The sequence below is a fragment of the Pituophis catenifer genome, unplaced genomic scaffold, assembly GCF_029215685.1.
Source record: "Pituophis catenifer annectens isolate HBS135680 unplaced genomic scaffold, rPitCat1.0.hap2 SCAF_1, whole genome shotgun sequence".
NCBI lineage: Eukaryota > Metazoa > Chordata > Lepidosauria > Squamata > Colubridae > Pituophis > Pituophis catenifer.
The window spans coordinates 243,718,954-243,740,075 of record NW_027256881.1 but is presented as its reverse complement, the minus strand read 5'-3'; the positions used below and the strand labels follow the sequence as shown (position 1 = coordinate 243,740,075).

At 38.0% G+C, this 21,122-nt stretch overlaps 2 protein-coding genes across 3 annotated transcripts in view; one reads left to right on the top strand and one right to left on the bottom strand.

The window, feature by feature from the left end:
• Nucleotides 1-3,541: 3,541 nt before the first annotated feature.
• TMEM80 (transmembrane protein 80) lies at nucleotides 3,542-15,507 on the bottom strand. Its single transcript, XM_070957384.1, has 5 exons — nucleotides 15,489-15,507; nucleotides 12,177-12,193; nucleotides 6,270-6,363; nucleotides 6,070-6,162; nucleotides 3,542-3,778 (listed from the first exon to the last, which is right to left on the bottom strand). Exons 1-5 carry the CDS (start codon nucleotides 15,505-15,507, stop codon nucleotides 3,573-3,575), a joined length of 429 nt encoding a protein of 142 aa, XP_070813485.1. The 3' UTR covers nucleotides 3,542-3,572.
• Nucleotides 15,508-16,060: 553 nt separating this feature from the next.
• DEAF1 (DEAF1 transcription factor) overlaps nucleotides 16,061-21,122 on the top strand; it is a 28,630-nt gene continuing 23,568 nt past the window's right edge. For both annotated transcript variants that reach the window (XM_070957382.1, XM_070957383.1), the window contains exons 1-3: nucleotides 16,061-16,419; nucleotides 17,292-17,389; nucleotides 19,573-19,702. In XM_070957382.1, coding sequence (XP_070813483.1) covers nucleotides 16,137-16,419; nucleotides 17,292-17,389; nucleotides 19,573-19,702 — 511 coding nt within the window. In that variant the 5' untranslated portion in view covers nucleotides 16,061-16,136. The remainder of the gene's footprint in view (nucleotides 16,420-17,291; nucleotides 17,390-19,572; nucleotides 19,703-21,122) is intronic.

Here is a 21,122-nt window from a genome sequence, read left to right as displayed (position 1 = left end):
TTTATGCCATAATATTTCAACTTTGATTTTCAGATCTTGATACTTTGTGATCTTCAATTCTTTTGTCTTCTGTCTTACTATCCCGATATTGCCACATCAATTATCCATACTTTCTTCTTTAACTACAGTTAAATCTGATGTGTTATGAAGCAAAACTATCACTTTGTCTTTGCAAATCCCACATTTTAACCTGCTCACCTTCAAATATTTTTCGACTCTATGTTGCCACCTATTTTTCATTACTGGCACATTATAATTTTTACATAGTTCCAGTGAATCATTTTGGTGTCTGTGTTATAGCATTGTTTATAATCAGTTTGTGCAATCTTCCTACCAAAAAAAAAAAAAAAGTGGGGAGATTTTGGATCCACCTATTCCGGGAATGTTTTGAGAATTGCAATCTAAATGTTTCCATGGTAGTAAATGCTATTGATGATAATGAAAAATATTTATGTAAACATGCACTTGAACATATGCCAAAATTCACTGAGAGTTACAAATCACAATTGTTGGGTTGGTAAGTGTAATTATAAAATTATATGTCATTCTTCTTGTTTCCAAAGTTTGGCTCATTCTGATTTAATCAGCACTCATTCTAATTAATTGAACATTCCTGCTGCATTGTTCTGAAATGTCAGAAATAATTATATGTTAGGCATTCTTATTATAATCTTCCCAAAATCTTGAACTTTCCTCTATCTCTGGTCCTAATACATCGATACAAGGCACTTCCAGAGAGTCAGCCCTACAAAAATGATAAATGTCTGCAATCAGATTTGAAATAATTCCAGGCTTTTACAGCTATAGGACTCACTAAACCCTAAACTTGATATTTCTCTTTCCTAGATTAATCACAGCTATGCCTTTTGTGCAATGCTCCATTATCTATAAGAACTCCATAATATTTAGCACAGACAAGATAGACTTACATTCTACATTCAACTATCATTGTTATCAGAAGAACAATAAGAGACACGCATTAAATATACAATCTATGAAATATTTATTTATTAAAAAGAGATATAAAAATATAAATACAGTAGTTTTGGGAGAAAAAAGTCATATCAGATCTATATATCTATTTTTGTTAAAAAACACAAAACAAGTATTTATAAAAGAAAACTGGAATGTTGCAAATTAACATACATAGAGAAAGATAAAAGGTAAAATTCATATTATACATAGTTTCTAGAAAATTCATTTATATCTTACTTTTCCTTAGGATTACAAGAAACACGAATGGATGATAAAATCATCAGAAATGCTCTTAACTATACTCAAAACAAATAACAATTTGAGATATTCTGAAGGGGGAAAACATGTTGAAAAAGAATTATTCTAGGTATTCTATAAGACTTATAAAGTGAAATAATTCTCAATCTAATATTCTTGAAATGAAACTTTGAAATGTGTTATTATGCAAACAAGAATGCTAACAGGTTTTAGAAAGATTATACATAGGTCAGAAGAGCACACTACATCTTTTAAAAACTGTAATGTACTGAATGAGTCTACTAGCAGGATTTACATACTAACCTACATTATAAACCGTGGCCTTTAAATGTATCTCACATTCTACTAAGCAAAAAGCAAAGGAACCACTTTTTATTTTAGTATAATGTGTAACTTCTGTCTATGATATGGCAGATTCTGATGTAATATTTAATATTTTCTCTTTCTGCTGCACCTTGCAAATCAGAATTAGAAAATATCATAATTCTAATTGTAGGCTAATTGATGATCTGTTGGCCTGATGCAGATATAACAAGAAAAAATATACTTGCCACAAATATTTTGAGCCTGAGGCTAGCTAATTTTAAGATATTAACTCTGAATAAATGTGCATACACTGTATTTTTCGGACTATAAGACGCACCAAGAAAAAAGCTGGTTGGGGGTGGATCGGCTTCCCGGAATACCCCCAATCAGCTATTCCCAGAGTTGAACTTTAGCAACAGGTTCATTGGTTGTGAGCTCTGCGCCTTGCTTTTTTTTCAGCCACTGAAATCTCCGTTTCAGAGGCTTTTTTTTCAGCCTCTCAAAGGGAGGTTTCAGAGGCTGGGTGGGACTACATTCGGACTATAAGATGCACCCAGATTTTCACCCTCTTTTGGGGGGTAAAAAGGTGCGTCTTATATTCTGAAAAATATGATAATTTTGGATTCCCGCAATACGCTTTACATGGGGCTACCCTTGAAGAATATTTGGAAGCTACAATTGGTACAGAATGCAGTAAAACGATCTGTTCTGACCACACCAGGAGGTCACACATAATACTGTGTTGTGTGACCTCCACTGATTGCCAGTTTGCTTCCAGGATCAATTAAGATGTTGGTCATCACCTTTAAAGCCCTTCATGGAATAGGATCAGGTTAGCTGAGGAACCATCTCATCCCAATGGGATTGGCCTGCCCCACTCACTCTGTCAGAAGCAGCATGCTCTGCATCCTATAGGTCAGAGTTTCAGCTGACAGGGATAGTTTGAGGTCCTGATGGGGATCCTTCATGTTGGAGGAGGCTGGTGGACTAATAGGGAAGATGCCACCTCTGTGCTGTCCTTGTCATCAGTTTTTTTAGTTTGTATACATTGTTGATATTTTAATACTTTAATATCTACGATTTAAACTGTAAGCTGTATACTGTATACTGCACGAGACAAAAAGAGGGCTGTGAAAATATTTATGGACCCCTCACATCCTGGACATAAACTGTTTCAACTCCTATTCTCAAAACAACGCTATAGAGCACTGTACACCAGAACTAGATACAAGAACAGTTTTTCCCCAAACACCATCACTCTGCTAAACAAATAATTCCCTCAACACTGTCAAACTATTTACTAAGTCTGCACTACTATTAATTTTCTCATCATTCCCACCACCCATCTCCTTCTACTTATGACTCTATGACTATAACTTTATTGCTTGGATTCTTACGATTTATATTGATATTGTTCCTGATTGCTTATTTGTACCCTATGACTATCATTAAGTGTTGTACCTTATGATTCTTGATGAACGTATCTTTTCTTTTATGTACACTGAGAGCGTATGCACCAACACAAATTCCTTGTGTGTCCAATCACACTTGGCCAATAAAATTCTATTCTATTCTATTCTATTCTATTCTATTCTATTCTATTCTATTCTATTCTATTCTATTCTATTCTATTCTATTCTATTCTATTCCATTCCATTCCATTCCATTCCATTCCATTCCATTCCATTCCATTCCATTCCATTTGCTTTAGAAAGTGAGGGTGGTATATATATTTAATAAATAAATAAATATTCCTCCTGCATTGGCCTGCGTATTTAAAGAGATATTTTCCCCTTGAAAAACAGCTTGTTTTTGCCACACACTTGCAAACTTTCATTGCAGCACAGGTCATTATAGTAAATACTCTATGCTGAAAATGGGCCAGCAGAACCTGTTTAACCAACGTCTCAGGCAACTTTGGTATGTCACATGGAACAGAATTGCCAGGACATCTCCTTTGTGTAATTTTTAAATGTTGCTTCCTTTGCAAGAAAATGCAGGAAAAAAAACATGTATACAAGTATCAACATGATTTAGCTGACAAAGGCAGCAATTGCTATGATTTGTAGAATTCCTTCAAGTCCATATGCAACAAGCAGCACCGCATTAATAATGACATCTGCTCTCAGGATATATGTTTGCCACACTAGAAAATAGACTGACAGAAGCACACTGCCAACAGTGATCCCGAGACTGATCCCAAGGGGAGCTTCCTCTTCTCTCAAGTTGCCTTTGGTACCTAATAGGGGGAGAAAAGGACATACATGTACCTGATGGTATTTATGAATCTGTTAGACCATAACAGTAGAACTCTGAAACTGAACAGGAATTTAATTTACAGAGGGGGGTAAATCACTTATAATGCAGTCTTAAATAGAAAATAACCTTAATAATGTTAGAATTATTAAAGATAAAATATCTGGCTGGATCTAAAGCTTTCATACTTCTGGAGTACTGTTGAGTAGGGTTCTGCTAAGAACTTTTTTGTGACTGGAGACATGTTTCTTGTTTATTTGTTCATTAATTCATTTGTCCATTCAATTTCTTTGACTGCCCATCTCAGTTCAGTTGATTCTGGGCAGCTCTTCCTTCAATAGCTGTATTGGCATGTAATGCTAAGGAGATGCTACATATTTAGACAGGTCTTAAGATGGAGCAGAAGGAACAGTTGTGGTTCATTGTTCTCTTCTGCCTGGCAAGCTCATTGCCAAAGAAAACCCCATTAGTCTATGGCACAGGTGTCAAACTCACAGTGTCACATTGCCGTCATGTGACGTTTCATGTTTTTCCCATTCGTGGAGCTGGGGTGCAACTGGCCCACAGGCTGCCAGTTTGATGCCCCTGGTCTGTGGGATACCAGCTTCTTGTAAGCTATGCAGCTACTATCCTTTATGTAGCAACATGTTACAACTTTTGTCTGTAATGATCCAGTATAGAATGTTACAGAAGGAACTCTTGAATACAGGTAGTCCTTGACTTAAGTGAATCATTGCAGTTATTAAGTTAGTAACCCAGTTGTTAAGTGAATCTGGCTTCCCTATTGACGTTGCTTTTCTGAAGGTCGCAAAAAGTGATCACATGATCCCAGGACACTGCAAGTGTCATTACAAGCCAGTTGCCAAGTGTCCAAATTTTGATCACGTGACCATGGGGATGCTGCAACAATTGTGTGAGAAATGGTCATAAGTCACTGTTTTCAGTGCCGTTGTATCTTTGGTCACTAAATCAATCAGAATAGAGCCGGAAGCGACCTTGGAGGTCTTCTACTCCAACCCCCTCCTCAAGTAGGAAACCCTATACCAGTGATGGCTAACCTTTTTGTCATCGCGTGCTAGGGGTGGGGGAGGGGGGTGTCGCATGTGCGCGTGCCTGCACCCATAATTCTATGCGCCCTGCCCCCAAGCATGTGCACGTGACCCCACCACGCTCCCCCCACTCCTGGCACGTGATGGCATGGTAGGCCCATTTTTCCTCTCTCCCTAGCCTCCAGAGCCTTTCTAGGAATCTGGGGAGGGCAAAAATGGCTCCCCCCCCCAAGGTCCTCCAGAGGCAGGAAACAGCCTGTTTTCCTACTTCTGGTGGGCCCAGAAGGCCCAAAAATCAGCTGTGTGCACCGGAGCTGAACTCACGTGCCCACTGATATGGCTATGTGTGCCACCTGTGGCACATGTGCCATAGGTTTGCCATCATGGCCCTATACCATTTCAGACAGGTGACTGCTCAGTCTCTTCTAAAAAAACATCCAGTGATGAAGCACCCACAATTTCTGAAGGCAAGCTGTTCCTAATAATCACTATTAGGATGTTTCTCCTTAATTTCAGATTGCTTCTCTCCTTGATTAGTTTCTATCCATTGTTTCTTCATCTTGCCTTCGGGTGCTTTGGAAATAAGTTGACCCCCTCTTGAATGAATGAATGAATGAATGAATGAAATGGCTATACATTGAGGACTACCTGTAAAGTTAAATTTCATAATAGCGGCAAGTACTCTGCTTATCTAAAAAAGAAGATAATTTAAGCTGTACAATTTATTCTATGGCTGCTTAAACTGCAGATCCATACCTGGAATCTAGCAATGGTCTTTCATTCTACAGCACTTTTGACTATTCAAGTGGTTTGAAGAATTTCTCTCCAACCCTCCAAAATAGGTCCTTCCTTTTTGTCACATTTTCTTCTTCTCTAGTGGCCTACACAAAGAATACTGCTATATACAATAGTTGTCATTCTCCAATAGTTATAATTTTTAAAATAGAAATTTTATACAGAGTAAGTCACACTGAACTCTTTCTGAGCAAAATAGCTGAATTAGCCAGCAAAAAAACTTATTTTTATATTAGAGTAATGTCTCTAATATAAAATTTGCACTTTCACCCAACTAGATTGACCAGTCTTTTAATGTTTAACAGTAAAAGTATTTAAAAGGCTTATCAGATACCAGTAATTGGCTAGTTGTCTTGAATTGCTCAGTTGGACTCATATTTTTACATACAGATTAATATTAAGGGGTGGTTGTAAATTACATAATGCTTACCAAAGTACAAGCGGATAACTTCGAGAAGTGCCATAAAGAACAGCAATACAAGATCAAGAGTCAATAAGCTATATGGATAAGTGAAAATCTGACCTGACAGTAAATAAAATATAAAAGGGAGAGAAAAATCAAGTTAGCGTATATCATGTTGACAAGAATCAGCAGAACCATTTCTTAACTGTGTATTTTAAACAACTTACTTTTATAAATAATCATTAGAAGTGCTGCTAAAAAATAAAATACATAATAAATTCCATCTAAAAAGAAAAGGATCTGTAGGGGAACAGATGACAGCTAGCAGGTTCCGTCAAGGAAAATTATTTATGATTATATTTTTCACATTTTATTTATGTCGGATCATAATTCAGTGTTATATAGTATAAAACTGCAGTGCCACTCAGTACATCAAGTGGTAGTATAAACTGTACTTAAATCAGTAGTCCATTTCCAAAGATTGATAATAAATTTAGGCTTGGATAAGTATAGCAGAGTGAAGTAACTGCGCTTCAGTTGAGTAGGAGCCACAGGCAACCCAACTACACCACATTTCAGTAAGCAGTCTTTAAAAAAAAGATCTTTTTGAGGAATGGCTGCTTCCAGAGTAGATCTAGTGTTCCTGCCGAATCACCATCGAGCGATTCCAAAGTTATGTTTCAGAATACTTCAAAACATTACATTTCCTTTCTATCCAGTCATGATGTTGTTTCCCACCTGCAATGTGAGATTGTTTCAACTAGAGACTGAATTGGGAACTTTTTGAATAAACGTTACATGCTTGGCTACTGGGCGCATACAGCAAACTGGTTTAGAAGCTGCACTAAGCCACAATTTTCCCTTAACCATGGTTTATGAATAAATCATAATTAGGTATATTTGTACAATGCATTAAGCTATAAACTATCGTTTACAATCAAAATGGCTGTGATTAGAAAAGTTAAAACCAAATTAATCGTATTGTGGTATCGAGAATAAGATCAGAAAATCAGCTAATGGTCTATTTAGCTGTGCCACTGTAATCTATTTCAGGTTACTAACCCACATATGAGAGTCCACTAATTACATACTCTATTAATAGCTAGTAAAATGTCATAAGAGAATCTCTGATCCCATATAGAGAATTATTTCTTTAAGTTAGGAGAAATAGTACAGATAGTATTATTTCCAAGAACTGTGTCTCCTCTAAAGTTTCTAAAAGTTAAATATTGTCTCCACTTCAAATCACAATGCAAACTAGCAAGCCTATTTCCAAAAAAAGGGCATGCTTTTTTGAAATCTAAAAATCAAGAAATCTAATTTTTCCCATGTTCCTACTGCATCCAGTTCCTCATCTTAAGTGTACCCTATTGGTCAGTATCAGGTTAAAGCGAGCTAATCTTCCTGCATCTTCCAGGCATTGAAGGAGAAAATTGTTATGAATGCACATCAGGAATTTTTAGGCCATGTTTGTGGCAGATTTTGATTCCTAACAGATAACAGTATAATTAAAGTTCTCTATCTTTATGAATGCGTGCTTTTTTGAAAAATCTGCAATTTGCTATTGAAAAATTACCTACATTTTCTTAGCAAGATAAATGAATGATACCAACAAGAGTACTGCTTTTATTTGTTCATTTGCTTAGTCCTAGATCCTGTTTTAATGGCACTACCAAATTCATTCGTTTTTGCTTTTCTAAGCATGGATGAGTATAGTTTACAGTAACATGCAAATCTTCCTCCCTTTCTATTGCTTATGTTCCGTTTGAACTCTGCTCTTCCGTTTCTAGCTTTCATCTATGATAGCAATTCCATCAGATTTCTGTTACACTTGTTAAATTATATTTGATTTTCTGTACAAATTGTTCAAGCTCATCTTGTTTACTTCTCACACTGTGAACATTAGTAAGTAGACAATGAATGTCATGAACTTTATGAAACATAGGTCTGATTTTTCAGCAAGGCCCTATTTCAGCACTATTTCCATATTTCATAGTGCACAAGTGTTTATTCGAGATCCTTCAGTTTCTAACTTATACGGGACTTAATTTAAAACCCTTCTAATTAAAAGTCTAGGATTCTTTATCTTACAACCCTGTTAACAATCCTTGAGAGATGAAATTCCTCTTATGCCAGCAGGCCATCGTAATTCAGAAGACAAACCCAGAATCATGTTATTTGCATAATCAGTAATTGATTTCTCTTTTTTAGTTCTCATTCATGGATTGGACAGATGGATAAGACTACTTGAGCCTCCAAGATCTTAGCTTTCCTTTTGAGAATTTTAGTCTGCGTGTAATACAGTTATAGTATCCTTTGCCTCCAGCTGTGTTAGCAGGAACAAATGCCTGCAAAGTGACTTGATAAGTGTTAGAAATTGACATGTCACTAATCCTTCCTTATGGCAAACAGAAAGATTTCAGGAGAAATTTGCTTTAACTCTTTGAGGCAAATCATCATCCACTGTGCCTCCTCTCTTTGTCTTATTTGAGGATATACCTTTCTCTCCTTTAGGGATATGCTATACTGGCTCATTCTCTAGTCTCCTATTTAAAATGCTTGGAACCATTTCTTTTATCTGCAAAGACCTGACATTTTTTTCTGAACTTTAGATACACAGACAACCAGGACGCATCGCATGACCTGTATCATCTTTTGAGGGATTCCTCAGAAACGGGTAGCGAGATGAGATGTTATTTTCTGAAATTCATGCCATCTATCAGCAATTGAATTCACAGACCACACTCTTTAGATGCCTATATAAAGTACATTGACTACTGGAAGTATCCAAGTTTTGGGATTCAACAGTTCCATAGTTCCATATCTGGAAGCACTATTAAAATGGTATATTTTAATTAATTAAATTAAATTAATTAAATTAATTAAATTAATTAAATTTAATTAATATTTCTGTTAGGCTCTTCCTGAGCAGGCAAATATTAATTTACGTCATGATCCTTATATGGGGCCTTACATAACTTCCATGCTTCTGGAGCAGGGGGGATTATTTATTTTTACAATGTACATCTTGTGAGGTATTTTCAGTTATACTGACCATCAGGAGACATAACATGACCGGTTTTGCCCTTATTGGGATTTCTTAGACATAGGTAGCCAGATGTTATGGATGCTTGGATGCAACTAAATGTTTGGGTGGAAAGGAACAGATTCAGATTAAACCCCTAGAAGAGAGTGGCTATGGGTCCTAATCTTCCAAATCTAAAAATTGTCCATTTATGACTCTGGATGCAATCATATCCCCATACTGAGTTCGTTCAAAATGTGGGTAATTTTCCTAGATTTGCAGCTCCTCCTTGAGAAGAAGATGGAAACAGTGATCAGAACAGCCTTTGTGCTCAAATTGTATTTTTTCCTGCATAAGACTGCATTGTGCAATTTGTTCTATGCAGGACTCTCTTTGAAAAGCAACTGAAAGCTTAAACAGGTTCAGCACACAGCTACCTAGTTAGTTGGGGGAACACTTAAATTAATTAATATAATATCTCTATTCTTAAAGCTGCATTGACACCAGTCAGCTTCTGGGTACAATACAGTACGCTAGGTATGCTTTTAAAATCCTGTATGTTTCAGGGCTTGGATTCTTCAAAAATGATTGTTCTGAAAGCTCTCCATCTAGTGAGATCAAGGAGAGAAGACCTCCAGAGTCAATCAACCTTGTGGTCGTATCTTCTCAATGGTAGCTCCTCTTTTGTAGAATTTAACCTTGTACATATGGACCATCACCTCCCACCTTTTCCATGGAGCTGTGAAAACATGGCCGTGTGATAGAACACCTGGAGGAATGTTAAATATTTAACATTCAGGCTCAACCCATCCAAGACCGAGTGGCTGTGGTTTCCGACGTCCCGATATAGTCAGCTAATGCCATCGCTGACTATTGGGGGCGAATCATTGGCCCCCACGGATAGGGCTCGCAACTTGGGTGTCCTCCTGGATTCACGGCTGTCGTTAGAAGAGCATGTGACGGCCGTGTCCGGGAGGATTTTTCATCAGGTTCGCCTGATCCGCCAGTTGCGTCCCTATCTAGATCGGGACTCCCTACACACAGTCACTCATGCCCTCGTTACTTCTCGTCTGGATTACTGCAACGCTCTCTACATGGGGCTCCCCTTGAGGTGCACTCGGAGGCTCCAACTGGCGCAGAGTGCGGCCGCGCGGGTGGTGATGGGAGCGACTTGGAGTTCCCATGTGACACCTCTCCTGCGCGAGCTGCACTGGCTCCCGGTGGTCTTCCGAGTGCGCTTCAAGGTTCTGGTTATCACCTTTAAAGCGCTCCATGGCTTAGGACCTGGTTATTTACGGGACCGCCTGCTACCACCAATAGCCTCCCACCGGCCAGTACGCTCCCATAGAGAGGGGCTCCTCCGGGTGCCGTCGGCCAAACAATGTCGGCTGTCGGCCCCTAGGGGGAGAGCCTTCTCTGTGGGGGCACCTACGATTTGGAACGAGCTCCCCCCGGAGATACGTAGGATCCCGGATCTGCGCACCTTCCGCCGCGCGCTTAAGACTTTTCTATTTTATCAAGCTGGCCTGGCCTAAATCTCCCCCCTTTTTAAATGTGGAAATTTTAAATTTTTAAATTTTAAATTCGTCTTTTTATAGGGGTATGGGTAAGGCATTTTAAATTGGGGAGCCATTTTAGATTTAATTCTGTTTTAAACGTATTTTAATTGTTTATATTGTATGTTTTTAACTTTGGCTGTGCACCGCCCCGAGTCCTTCGGGAGAGGGGGCGGTATAAAAATCTAATAAATAAATAAATAAATAAATAAATATCTCCAAGTGGATGGGATTACTATTGTAATTTGACCTAGTTTATAATTTTCTTTTTTATGTAGCATATTGTTCAGAACGGTTTGAAATAGGGTGCTATAGAAATCCAAATAATAAATACTGTATTGATTATGAAAAAATAAATTTATTTTAAAATTATATTTTTATCCCACATTTTTATATATAACTCGAGGCAGAGGACATCTGCCTCCTATTTCCCCACAACAATCATGTGGGTGGGTTGGGCTGAGTGACTGGACCAGTCACCCAGCCTGCTTTCATACTAAGGGAAACCTAGAACTCACTGTCTCCTGGTTTCTAGGCCAGCACCTTAACCATTACACTAAACTATCTCTCTGTTAAAATTATAACTGAAAAGCACACATCTGGTAGTTTTTATTTGTTCTCTTTAATTTTATAAATCTACAATAGAATGCTAAATATGCCAAGCAGCCTTTTAAAAACAGAAACAGTTAAATTAGTATGATTATTTTTGCATTTGTGATAGTCTTGCACTGAAGACATATTTGCAGTATTCTTGCTAGAACATGTAAATTGCTGAAAGCCAAACTTTTCTTGGGGAAAATGAAACCAACCACACCCACTTAGATCTGAAAGGAATTTGTGTATTATTGTTTGTTATGTAGATATTCATTTTGCTTCTATTTTACTTAAAAGGATAATCCCTTTTCAATTGGACATTTTAAAACCTACTGATAACAGATGTATCCCAGTTTACAGAATGGATGAGGAATGAAAATGAAAATGAGACTGCAGTCGAAGAAATAGTTGAAGATTATGTCTCAAATGCTTTTGGAGGGATTTTTTCTGCAAATTGTATTATGTGTCTTGCAGTTTCCTCCTTTAAATGTTATTATTCTATGTATTTCATTTCTTGGTTTCACATATCAATCAATTATATTTTAATGCCTACAGTCAATAACAATATTGTCATTTTGCATAGCATCTCCTTAAACATTAAAACTTTGGAATGACACTTATTAGAGGATAATGACATATAGCACCATTTCTCATATCTCTGAAGTTTCTGGAAGTAATCACATTAACAGACTGTCATGTAATTAATGTGGATTTTAGTACTGTAGATGATATTCTAAGGCTACTCATGCGAGATCAGATGAACAGGAAAGTTGCTGTAAGGTATACCTAACAATCTCCTGCATTTATATGTCAGAAATTTATCCACCATTATTCATTTTCCTAAAAGGAACCATCATAAACTTCTAAAAAGATACCAACTTTCTCTGAGGCACATTTGAAAATTATAGGTATGATTAATCAAAATGTATTTGGTTTTCTGGATAAAAGAAAAAGGATACAACAGACGATGAGCTCCCTGTACACAAGACAAAAATAAAATAATTATCCAAAGTTAAACCTTTAAGGTGTAAAAGATACAAAAACTAGTGTGCAGAAATTCTTCTAATTGTTTTGAAAAAGAAATATTGTCCTACAGTAATCAGCTGTATAATTCAGAATATGGCACAACTTGTTTCAATGCTGCAGCACCCATGTCAGCCTTTGATAATACCTTAATTCAAAATTACTTAACAAAACTTTCTGCCGGTTTTTGGTTTAGACTCAGAGCTATAATCCTAAAACATTACTAAATAAATTTATGAAACCAGTAGGCAGATATTCGGATTTAAGCAATTAAAATATAGTCCAAAATTCTGATTAAAAAATAAATAAAAATTAGCTATGCAATACAATGAGAACTTACGAATTCTAGGCTTATTTAAATCTATTTAAAAGCATGTTTATATCCATGCTAGGAGTCATGTTGGACTGGAGTATCTTTATTCATGCTTTATATGGAGTGCCAGAAGTACTGTGTGACCCGTTTCATTGTTTATTGATAGTCTTCAGGTATGGGTTGCCAGATATTATTCTTTGGGGTTCAAGCTATCTACAAGTAGTCCTCGACCTATGACCACAATTGAGCCCAAAATTTATGTTGCTAAGTGAGTTTTGCCCTATTTTCATCTTTCTTGTTATTAAGTGAATCACTGCAGTTGTTAAATTAGTAACACGGTTGTTAAGTGAATCTGACTTCCCTATTGACTTTGCATGACATAAGGATACAAAGGTGGATTACATGATCCTGGGACACTGCAACCTTCACAAATTTAAGTCAGTTGCCAAGCATCTGAATTTTGATCATGTGATCATGGAGATGCTGCAGTGATCATCAGTGTGAAAAATGGTCATAAGTCACTTTTTTCAGTGCTGCTGTAACTTTGAACAGTCACTAAATGAACTGTTGTAAATTGAGGACTATTTGTATTGGGAACTGAACTCAACCACTGATGACTATATAGAATGCAATAGTTTTAGGAATTATCCAGGTCCTCTCATTCAGTGATCACAGGGATATCTAGATGTGCTATCAGACTGGTATATACAGTCCACCTTCCCTTCAACTTTCAGAACAGAAATATACAAATATTGCCTTATGTCATGACTCCTGTATGAGTTTTCACATGACCTCCACACAACCCTCTACAAGAGGGAGGGGGAGATTTCTCTATTTTTGTACAGTGTATATCCAGTGTGATATTTTTCCCTGTAGGTATAGATAACATAATATAGCATCTATATCTTTCTGTTCAGAGCACAAGGGAAGGTAGACTGTATACAGCTCACAACTCTTCGAGATCTTTATTGAAATGTATTTCAATTACATAGAGAACCTCTGTCTCCCTCTACTGAAATAACCGTGAAATTGTTTTTTTTTTAGTTGGTAATAATTTCAGCCCAAATGTTAAGTTTAAGGTGCAAGTTTCACTTTTTAGTGGTTAACATTGATAGTTTGTTAATTAGTTAAAAGTAATAGCCAATCAATACTGAATTAGAGAAACACAGATTGGAAGAGGTCATTTAGGCAATCCAATTCCTTCCTCAATAAGGAATCCAAATTAAAGCATCTCTCCAGAATAATTCGCTATTAGAATAAAAATAAAAGGTAAGTCTACCATCTTTCTAGCTCCACCACTGTCATTGCCCTTATTCTCAGAACGCCCTTTTCCCTCCTTTAATGTCCATTTGCAATCTGCCTTTCTCTAAAATCCATTATTCAGCTTTCTGCCCTCTGGAATGAAAGAAAATAGGTGTTGATGATGGCATATGATATTTTTTCAGATGCCGTGTTTCCCTGAAAATAAGACCCTCTCTTATATTTTTTTGAACCCTGAAATAAGCGCTTAGCCTTATTGCCATGCGCTCAAGAGCCCGATTGGGCTTATTATCAGGGGATGTCTTATTTTGGGGGAAACAGGGTATCTGAAAATATTCTAACATCCTTCAGCTATCTTTTCTCAAGGCCAGACTTCCCCAGCACTTTGATTCTTGTTCTAAGATTTAGTTTCTAGTTCTCTGTTCATCCTTGTTACCCTTTTTGAACCTGCTCCAAGTTCTCTATATTGTTCTTAAAACTAGATTTCAAGATGGGATTTGACTAAAATGGAACAATGAGTTTCTATAAAATATTTATTAAAGCCACAAAATATATTAAATGCACAATATACTAGAAAATGGAGATTTAAGCATTTGACAAATATCCTCTCCAGATGACAGTATTATTGCCTATCACTTGCCTTCTATAAAAGATAACATGTTTGTTAGATCACACTAAATCTCTCATTAGTATAGTGTAGCATTGTACAGTAAACATCCTGGAAGAAAATAAATCTTCATAAATAAGGCACCTCAAGAACCTGGACGAAAGGCAGGATATCAATTAAAAACATATGAATATTATTAACTGTAGTTCAACCTATGCTGAATTATTTAGGGCATGATTCAGTGATTACAGGGACTGACAACTCCATCGCTAAGCAGCACGGTCATTATGTGTGATGCCATGTGATTGTGTCTTGCAACTTCCTGCCTGTTTCCCATTGCGTTTGCTTGTCAGAAGCGGCTAGTGAAGGTCACAAGTGGCAATCACATAACGGGGGTGGGTGGGTGGATTTCTGCAACAGCCTTAATTTTGAAGAGTGGTTATAAATCTCGGTTTTCAGCATCATCGTAAATTCCAACAGTCACCAAGTGGTCAGTAAGTGAGAACCACTTATAATTTCCACAAATGACACTGCCACAATGCCACAGAAATAAATCGGGCAGTTATTCTGTGCCTCGACTGTCCTGTAAGGCAGTTATGTGACTTTATTCTCCACGAGGAATTCCCCTTCGTGGCTTCCTAGTCTACAAATATAGTTACCTATAGTTCTATAGTTACCTATAGAAACTACAACCACCAATATGGTGGGGCGCCATGCAATCCTGCAATATCAGTTTACCAGTACTAGTTTTATTTATCATAGCACGTATAATTACTAATTATTACAGCATAAGCAGGTTGCAATCACGTCCCTGTTGACTTCAGAAGCAACTTCTCTTCAACGGAGCAGAACTTGCTTGAAAGCCAACTAGGCAACTGTTTCACTATTGTCAAGGTAACCCATTTGCAAGCAGGCTAGACTGCAACCTAATAACCAGCTGGTTATTAGCTGGTTAACCAGATGGTGTCACCAACGGTGTCCAGGATTTCTCTATGTCTCCCCTTTCCACATCTTAACGCGGGTCTCAAAACTTGGAGCAATGTTTTTAGTCAAAGCAACTCCGCTCACCTTGCCTGACGGCCGCCATACTCTCTCATCCCATCCCCCCCAATTCCTCCCCCTCCCCAATTCCTCCAGCATCCCGACAACCCTTGCGCAGCCTCCTAGGGCTGCATGGGCGGATTGCCGTTCGGCGGGTTTCGCGCGAGCGGAACTCCACGATCGCCTTTATTGTTCGCGTCCTCGGAGATATTCGGGGCCCCTCGGACACCGCCGGTGGGTCCGGATTGTGAGAGGGAGGATTGACGAAGCCTTCGATGTTCTTCGGACCTTTGCTTCCCATCTCGGTTCGGTCATAGCCGGAAAGACTCGGGCCTCTTCGGCAACGGCCGTAGCCCGACGAGTAACCGCCATCTATTCGGGTACCTTCGCGAGCTTCCGATCTCGCTCTAGCCGCCTCAACATGAACTTTCGGTGGATCGGGAGAAATCGGCTCCGATCGGGATCACTCGGGTGAGACCGAAGCGGGTTGTTGGACGGGTTCGGGAAGACCCGTCATCGACTATACTCGGATAAGATCGGAAGCGGCTTTGGGCCGTTCGTTTCCCTATTCGGGATTCTTAAAGTGGAAATCGGGGGAGATCGGAGAATAACTTTCATTCGGACGAGGTCGGCTAACCTCGCGGGATAATCCCCCCCTCCACTAAGTGTCTTCGGATGGAGGACTCGGACTCGGCCGCGAAGCAACTAGGTTTAGCCGAGGCGGCGGCGGTAGCTGCCGCTGCTGCAGTAGCTGCAGCAGCGGCAGCCGCCGCAGCCGCAGAAGGATCCGAGCAGCAGCACGAACACCGAGGACAGGTGCCCGGTTCGGAGGCGGAGCCACAAGAGGAAGAGGAGGTGACGGCTGTCACCGTAATGGCGGCAGATGCCGAACACATTGAGATGGGAGCCGAATCCCTGCCGAGTGCGGACGAGGCTGCTGCGGCAGCTGCCTTTGCAGGTCGGCGCGCATGCGTACAAGCACGCCACCCGCCGGTCATTGAGCTCGGGTCGTGACTAGATCGTGTGTTCATTCGCTTGCGTGAATGGTGCATCACGCGAATACTTACTTTCAAGCGCCTCTCCTTTAGTGGAAACGTTTGGATCTTCTTAACTTACCTCTAGTACCTCATCATGAGGATATATACATACATGTGTGCATCATCCATGACGTCAAGAAAGCGCAGAAAGTGCCACCTTTTCCTCTACATTATTTTAGTTGTGCCGTTTCTTATCCCTGACAGGACTGTGGTGTGATCATTGTCGGTAGTCAGACAGGCAGAAATCTAACATTTCTCCATCACTGCCTTTCACCAGAGCAATATGACTTGTTGATTATTTTTTTTTTTATACCTACATCTGAGTTACTAATTTAGTTGGAGTACTTGATGAAAAACAATTGGTGTAGCTGCCCGTTTGCATTTTAAGATGCTGTAACAAAAGATAATTGGACTGATTAAAATTTCTAAGAGCAACAGCAGACAGATTAAATACAACACACTGAAACCTTACCCAATAGCTATTGAACTATACAAAAATCAGCTAAAATAAGATTGTCAGGTTATAAATAGGGGCAAGGATTCCTTTTCTCCCTTAATATTTGGCTATTAATATTATGTGCACATAATCATTGGTAGCTCTTATTAATAAAGTCAGTATATGCATACTGGAAATCAATAGGTAGATAATGAAAATTTTGCCCTCAGAATCAATATTAAGATATCATTCTATAAACATCTCGTTTAACAGAACATGTGCATATTTGCTTCTTGGATTTTGGTAGTTCTGAAGGAGGATATCACAGCAAATATTTATTTGGATCATGTTTTACAGAAGTAACCACAGTAACAGTAGCCAATGTGGGTGCCTCTGCAGACAATGTATTCACTACTTCTGTGGCAAATGCAGCATCAATCTCAGGACATGTATTGGTAAGGTCAGGTTTACTTAATCTTACAATATTTATTTTTGCATATTCAATATTTCCTTTGTAGTAGAAAGTTTCTATTGTAAATGTGTGTTGTGACTAGCTATGAAGGTTCATTATGTAATCAAATAGCACAGATTTGTGTTAGCAAGGTTTGTATTGGAGATGAGCAGAATAAATGCGACTGGATTTGCCAAAGACAGTAGGCTAGCCATTACTTAGGTTGGCTAGCTTGCAATGCAAGGGTATTGAATGAATCCAGCTAAATCTTTAATTTAGTTAGTCACAGTTAAACATGGATTAACATCTTTGGACATTTTCTTCTTTATTGTTGTTAGCCCACAAAGGTATTCTTTCACTAACTCATGCCCTAGTCATTTCTCACATTGACTATTGCAATGCACTCTACCTATGTACGCTTACCCTTGAAGATTATCCGGAAGCTACACTGGTGTACAATGCAGGGCTGCAAACAGTTTTAAGCACTGCTAGAGTTGTGCATGTAACATCTCTCCTGTGTGAGTGGCATTGGATGCTAGTTTGCTTCTGGGTCCAGTTCAAGATGTTGGTTATCACTTTAAAAGCTCTTCATGGCATGGGACCATGTTTCTTAAGGAACAGTCTTATCCCTATTATATTAACCCATCAATCAATTTCAACTGGTGGGGTCTAGGAAGAGAGCCTTCTCTGTAGTTGCCCCTTCCCCTGGAGGTGAGGTGCACCCCTGCTCTCTTGGCCTTCCAGAATACCATCCAAACTTGGCTCTGCCAACTGGAATGGGGTTCTAACAGTGGCATGCAAGGTGGGGGTGGCTGGTGGTTTGAAGGGTGGTTTACTCCCTCTGTCACTGTCCACTCCCATTGTTACTGTCCACTGTCCACTCATTTATTGTTTTTTTTAATTTTGTTCTAATTTGGGTTTTTTTTAACCATGTTGTTTTATATGGTTGTATGGTTTTATTTGTAAACCATCCAGATTCATGTAGGTAAGGTGGGCAGTGTAGAAATTTGATTAATTAAATACATAAATAAATACGGTCTCCCCAGTTAAATGGAGTCACATTTCAGCTGTATCACTTAGAAGAGAGCTGCGCCTAATTCCTAACAAATGTATAAATTTATTAGAAAAGTTAAAATACTTGTGTTATACAAGTAATATAAATATAATACTTAATGTTATATTATAATACTTGCGGTACATCTGGTTCTACTGATTCCATTATCTTCACTGGATCCCTTTCCTCTGGCTAATGCAGAATGTTAGTCAACATAGAGGTTGTATTTGGTACTGTCAAGGTCTTGATTACTATATCTCCTGAGGCAAGGAGGTTTTATCTGATTCAGTATAAAATGCCATAGGCATGACTAAAATAATAAATAGAGTTTGCAATGGCAATTCTAGTTCAGTGTGACTTAGCTTCACTACATAAAATATAACGAATATCTTCAGACCTTAAATGAGTTCAAGGAATCGAAACCATATATATCAATTTTGATTAAACTTGTGTCTGTTGTCTCTGAGAAATGCTATAAAACTGGTGAAGGGCCAGTTGACTTGAGAAAGGCAATTATCTTTATCTTCAAAAGGGGAATAAAAGGAAGACAGAACTACGCACCATTCAGTCTGGCATTAATATCTGGGAAGATTTGAAAATGAATTATAATGCAACCAATCTATAACCATTTTGAAAACAAGAATATTAGAAGTCAACATGGCTTTATGAACAAATCTTGCCAGCGTAACCTTCTTTCATTTTTTATGAGAAGATTTATTTAATAGATTCTGGGAGTACTGTACTGGAAATATATTTAAACTTGAGAAAAATATGTATGTGATTCTGTCAGATTAGATTAGTTAATTAATGTTTAAAGTGTATTTGCAGTTGTCTATATCCAGACAGTGCTCCTTAATGGTTCCTTATAAAATTGGAGTAATGTATCAAACAGGGTGCTATAGCTATTGATCATATGCCGAATATTCTTTTTTTTTCATCAAGAAAGGAGAAAACAGAGTGTTAGTCTCCATACATTTGTATATGGAAGAGAGGCATTTGACTGCTCCTTTTGCACTCTTCAATATATGCAAGTTGATATTTCTACGGGAATTTGCTATGAATTCTTACGTATTAAGAAACATAAAAATATAATCCTTTCAGTAAGTTATACTAGCGATTTTTTTTTATTTCAGTCTGGAAGAACAGCTCTTCAGATTGGGGACAGCTTAAATGCTGAAAAAGCCACTCTGATTGTGGTTCACACAGATGGCACCATTGTGGAGAGTGCAGGTCTGAAGGGGCCATCTGCACCTCTTACTACAGGTAAAATGTGAGCTGGGGGGACCTTTTTAAAATGTCATATAGAAATTCAGTATACATTTATAACTGTTTTTTTCAACATTGCATAAGCAAACTAATATTTGATTAGGATAATTTCTTGATTTTCATTCCATCCCTTCTCAAAATTGCTTGAGGGGGAAAGGAGGGTCCTGTAATCCAATGATCTACAGCAACCAAGATAGCCAAACTACATCTAGTACCTATAAAAGATAGTCATTTTTTTATAATTAATTCTAAAATTCTATAAAAGTTAATACTTCAAATTTAGCTCAACTCTTAATCTGTTTTTCTCAGATCAAATTGTTATCTAGCTTTTTGCTGTTTATTTCAAATACTTAAATTTCTTAAGTTTGTAATTATTTTTTCTTTTGTTCAGAATTGATGTTAAACTTACCTGGCAACTTTGCAAATTTGTTGTCTTGAAGATCTCTAATAGTTTTAAGATGGTTAATAGGCAATTTCTGAAAATGATTAGAAAGTAAAGCTTGCAAACTTAATGTCCTTTAAAATGTAATGTCGCAGTTGCAAGCAATCTCTGAGGGTGATGGGCGGTTAAGAAATACGAAATATAAATGAAAAACATGGCTAAGATGTCTCCTGGCACTCAAACCCACAGAAGATCACACTCTTTTAGTCTTCTCATGAAGATTAGCTATCTGGGCACATGTCGGCAACCTTCCATCTTCTTGTCTGAAGAGGTTCCAAAGAACCAGATTAGTCACCAATTCTTCAGTCTTTGCTATTGTTATCGGCTCTGCTTTTACAGAGGCATCTTCAATTTGCCATGCCTCCCTTGCAAGTCTTGTAGTTCAAGCTTTTCATTGGTCTGTTGTGATAGTATCTCAGCATTTTCTGTCTTTTATGAAAGCTATTAAGACACAAAAACATCTTACCTATTCATTAGCCATTGCAGATAAGCAAACTCAGGCCAGTTTGTATACTGTATTATACAAGCAATGGGTTTCAGTCAGATGCCCCCTCTTCTGGTCTTTAGGAATTTGATAACATGGCTGTGTTGTCAAGCCAGGGAGGCTGGGTCATTATGACAGTCCCTCCAGATGATGGATAATTTGTTGTTTATTTTGAATACGTCTCCCAGTTTTATGTAATTGTAATATATAGTGTTGTTTTTAATTTTTTTTATATATTTATGTTTAATCCCAATTACATACTGGGAAATTGTATGCTGCTCAGGTTGGTTAATTGAAGTAGTCCATAAGCCCCGTAAGTAAATAAATAAACAAGTAAGTATCCAGTGTTGCTTTAGTAATAGCTGAGGTTTGGAGATGACGTGGAACTTGTAGATAAGATGCAGTTATTTCTGGTATCAGTGCTATTGTTTCCTGAGAGGAGTAGTATAAGTATAGCACGTAATGACTAAGTCCTTTCTAATGGATTCCAC

Excerpts from the sequence above, each read along its gene's own strand:
- TMEM80 (XM_070957384.1), bottom strand. Across the intron at positions 6,163-6,269 it reads TCTAATGATTATTTATAAAA|GTCAGATTTTCACTTATCCA; the intron begins GTAAGTTGTTTA and ends ATTTACTGTCAG. Across the intron at positions 3,779-6,069 it reads AGTTATCCGCTTGTACTTTG|GTACCAAAGGCAACTTGAGA; the intron begins GTAAGCATTATG and ends TCCCCCTATTAG.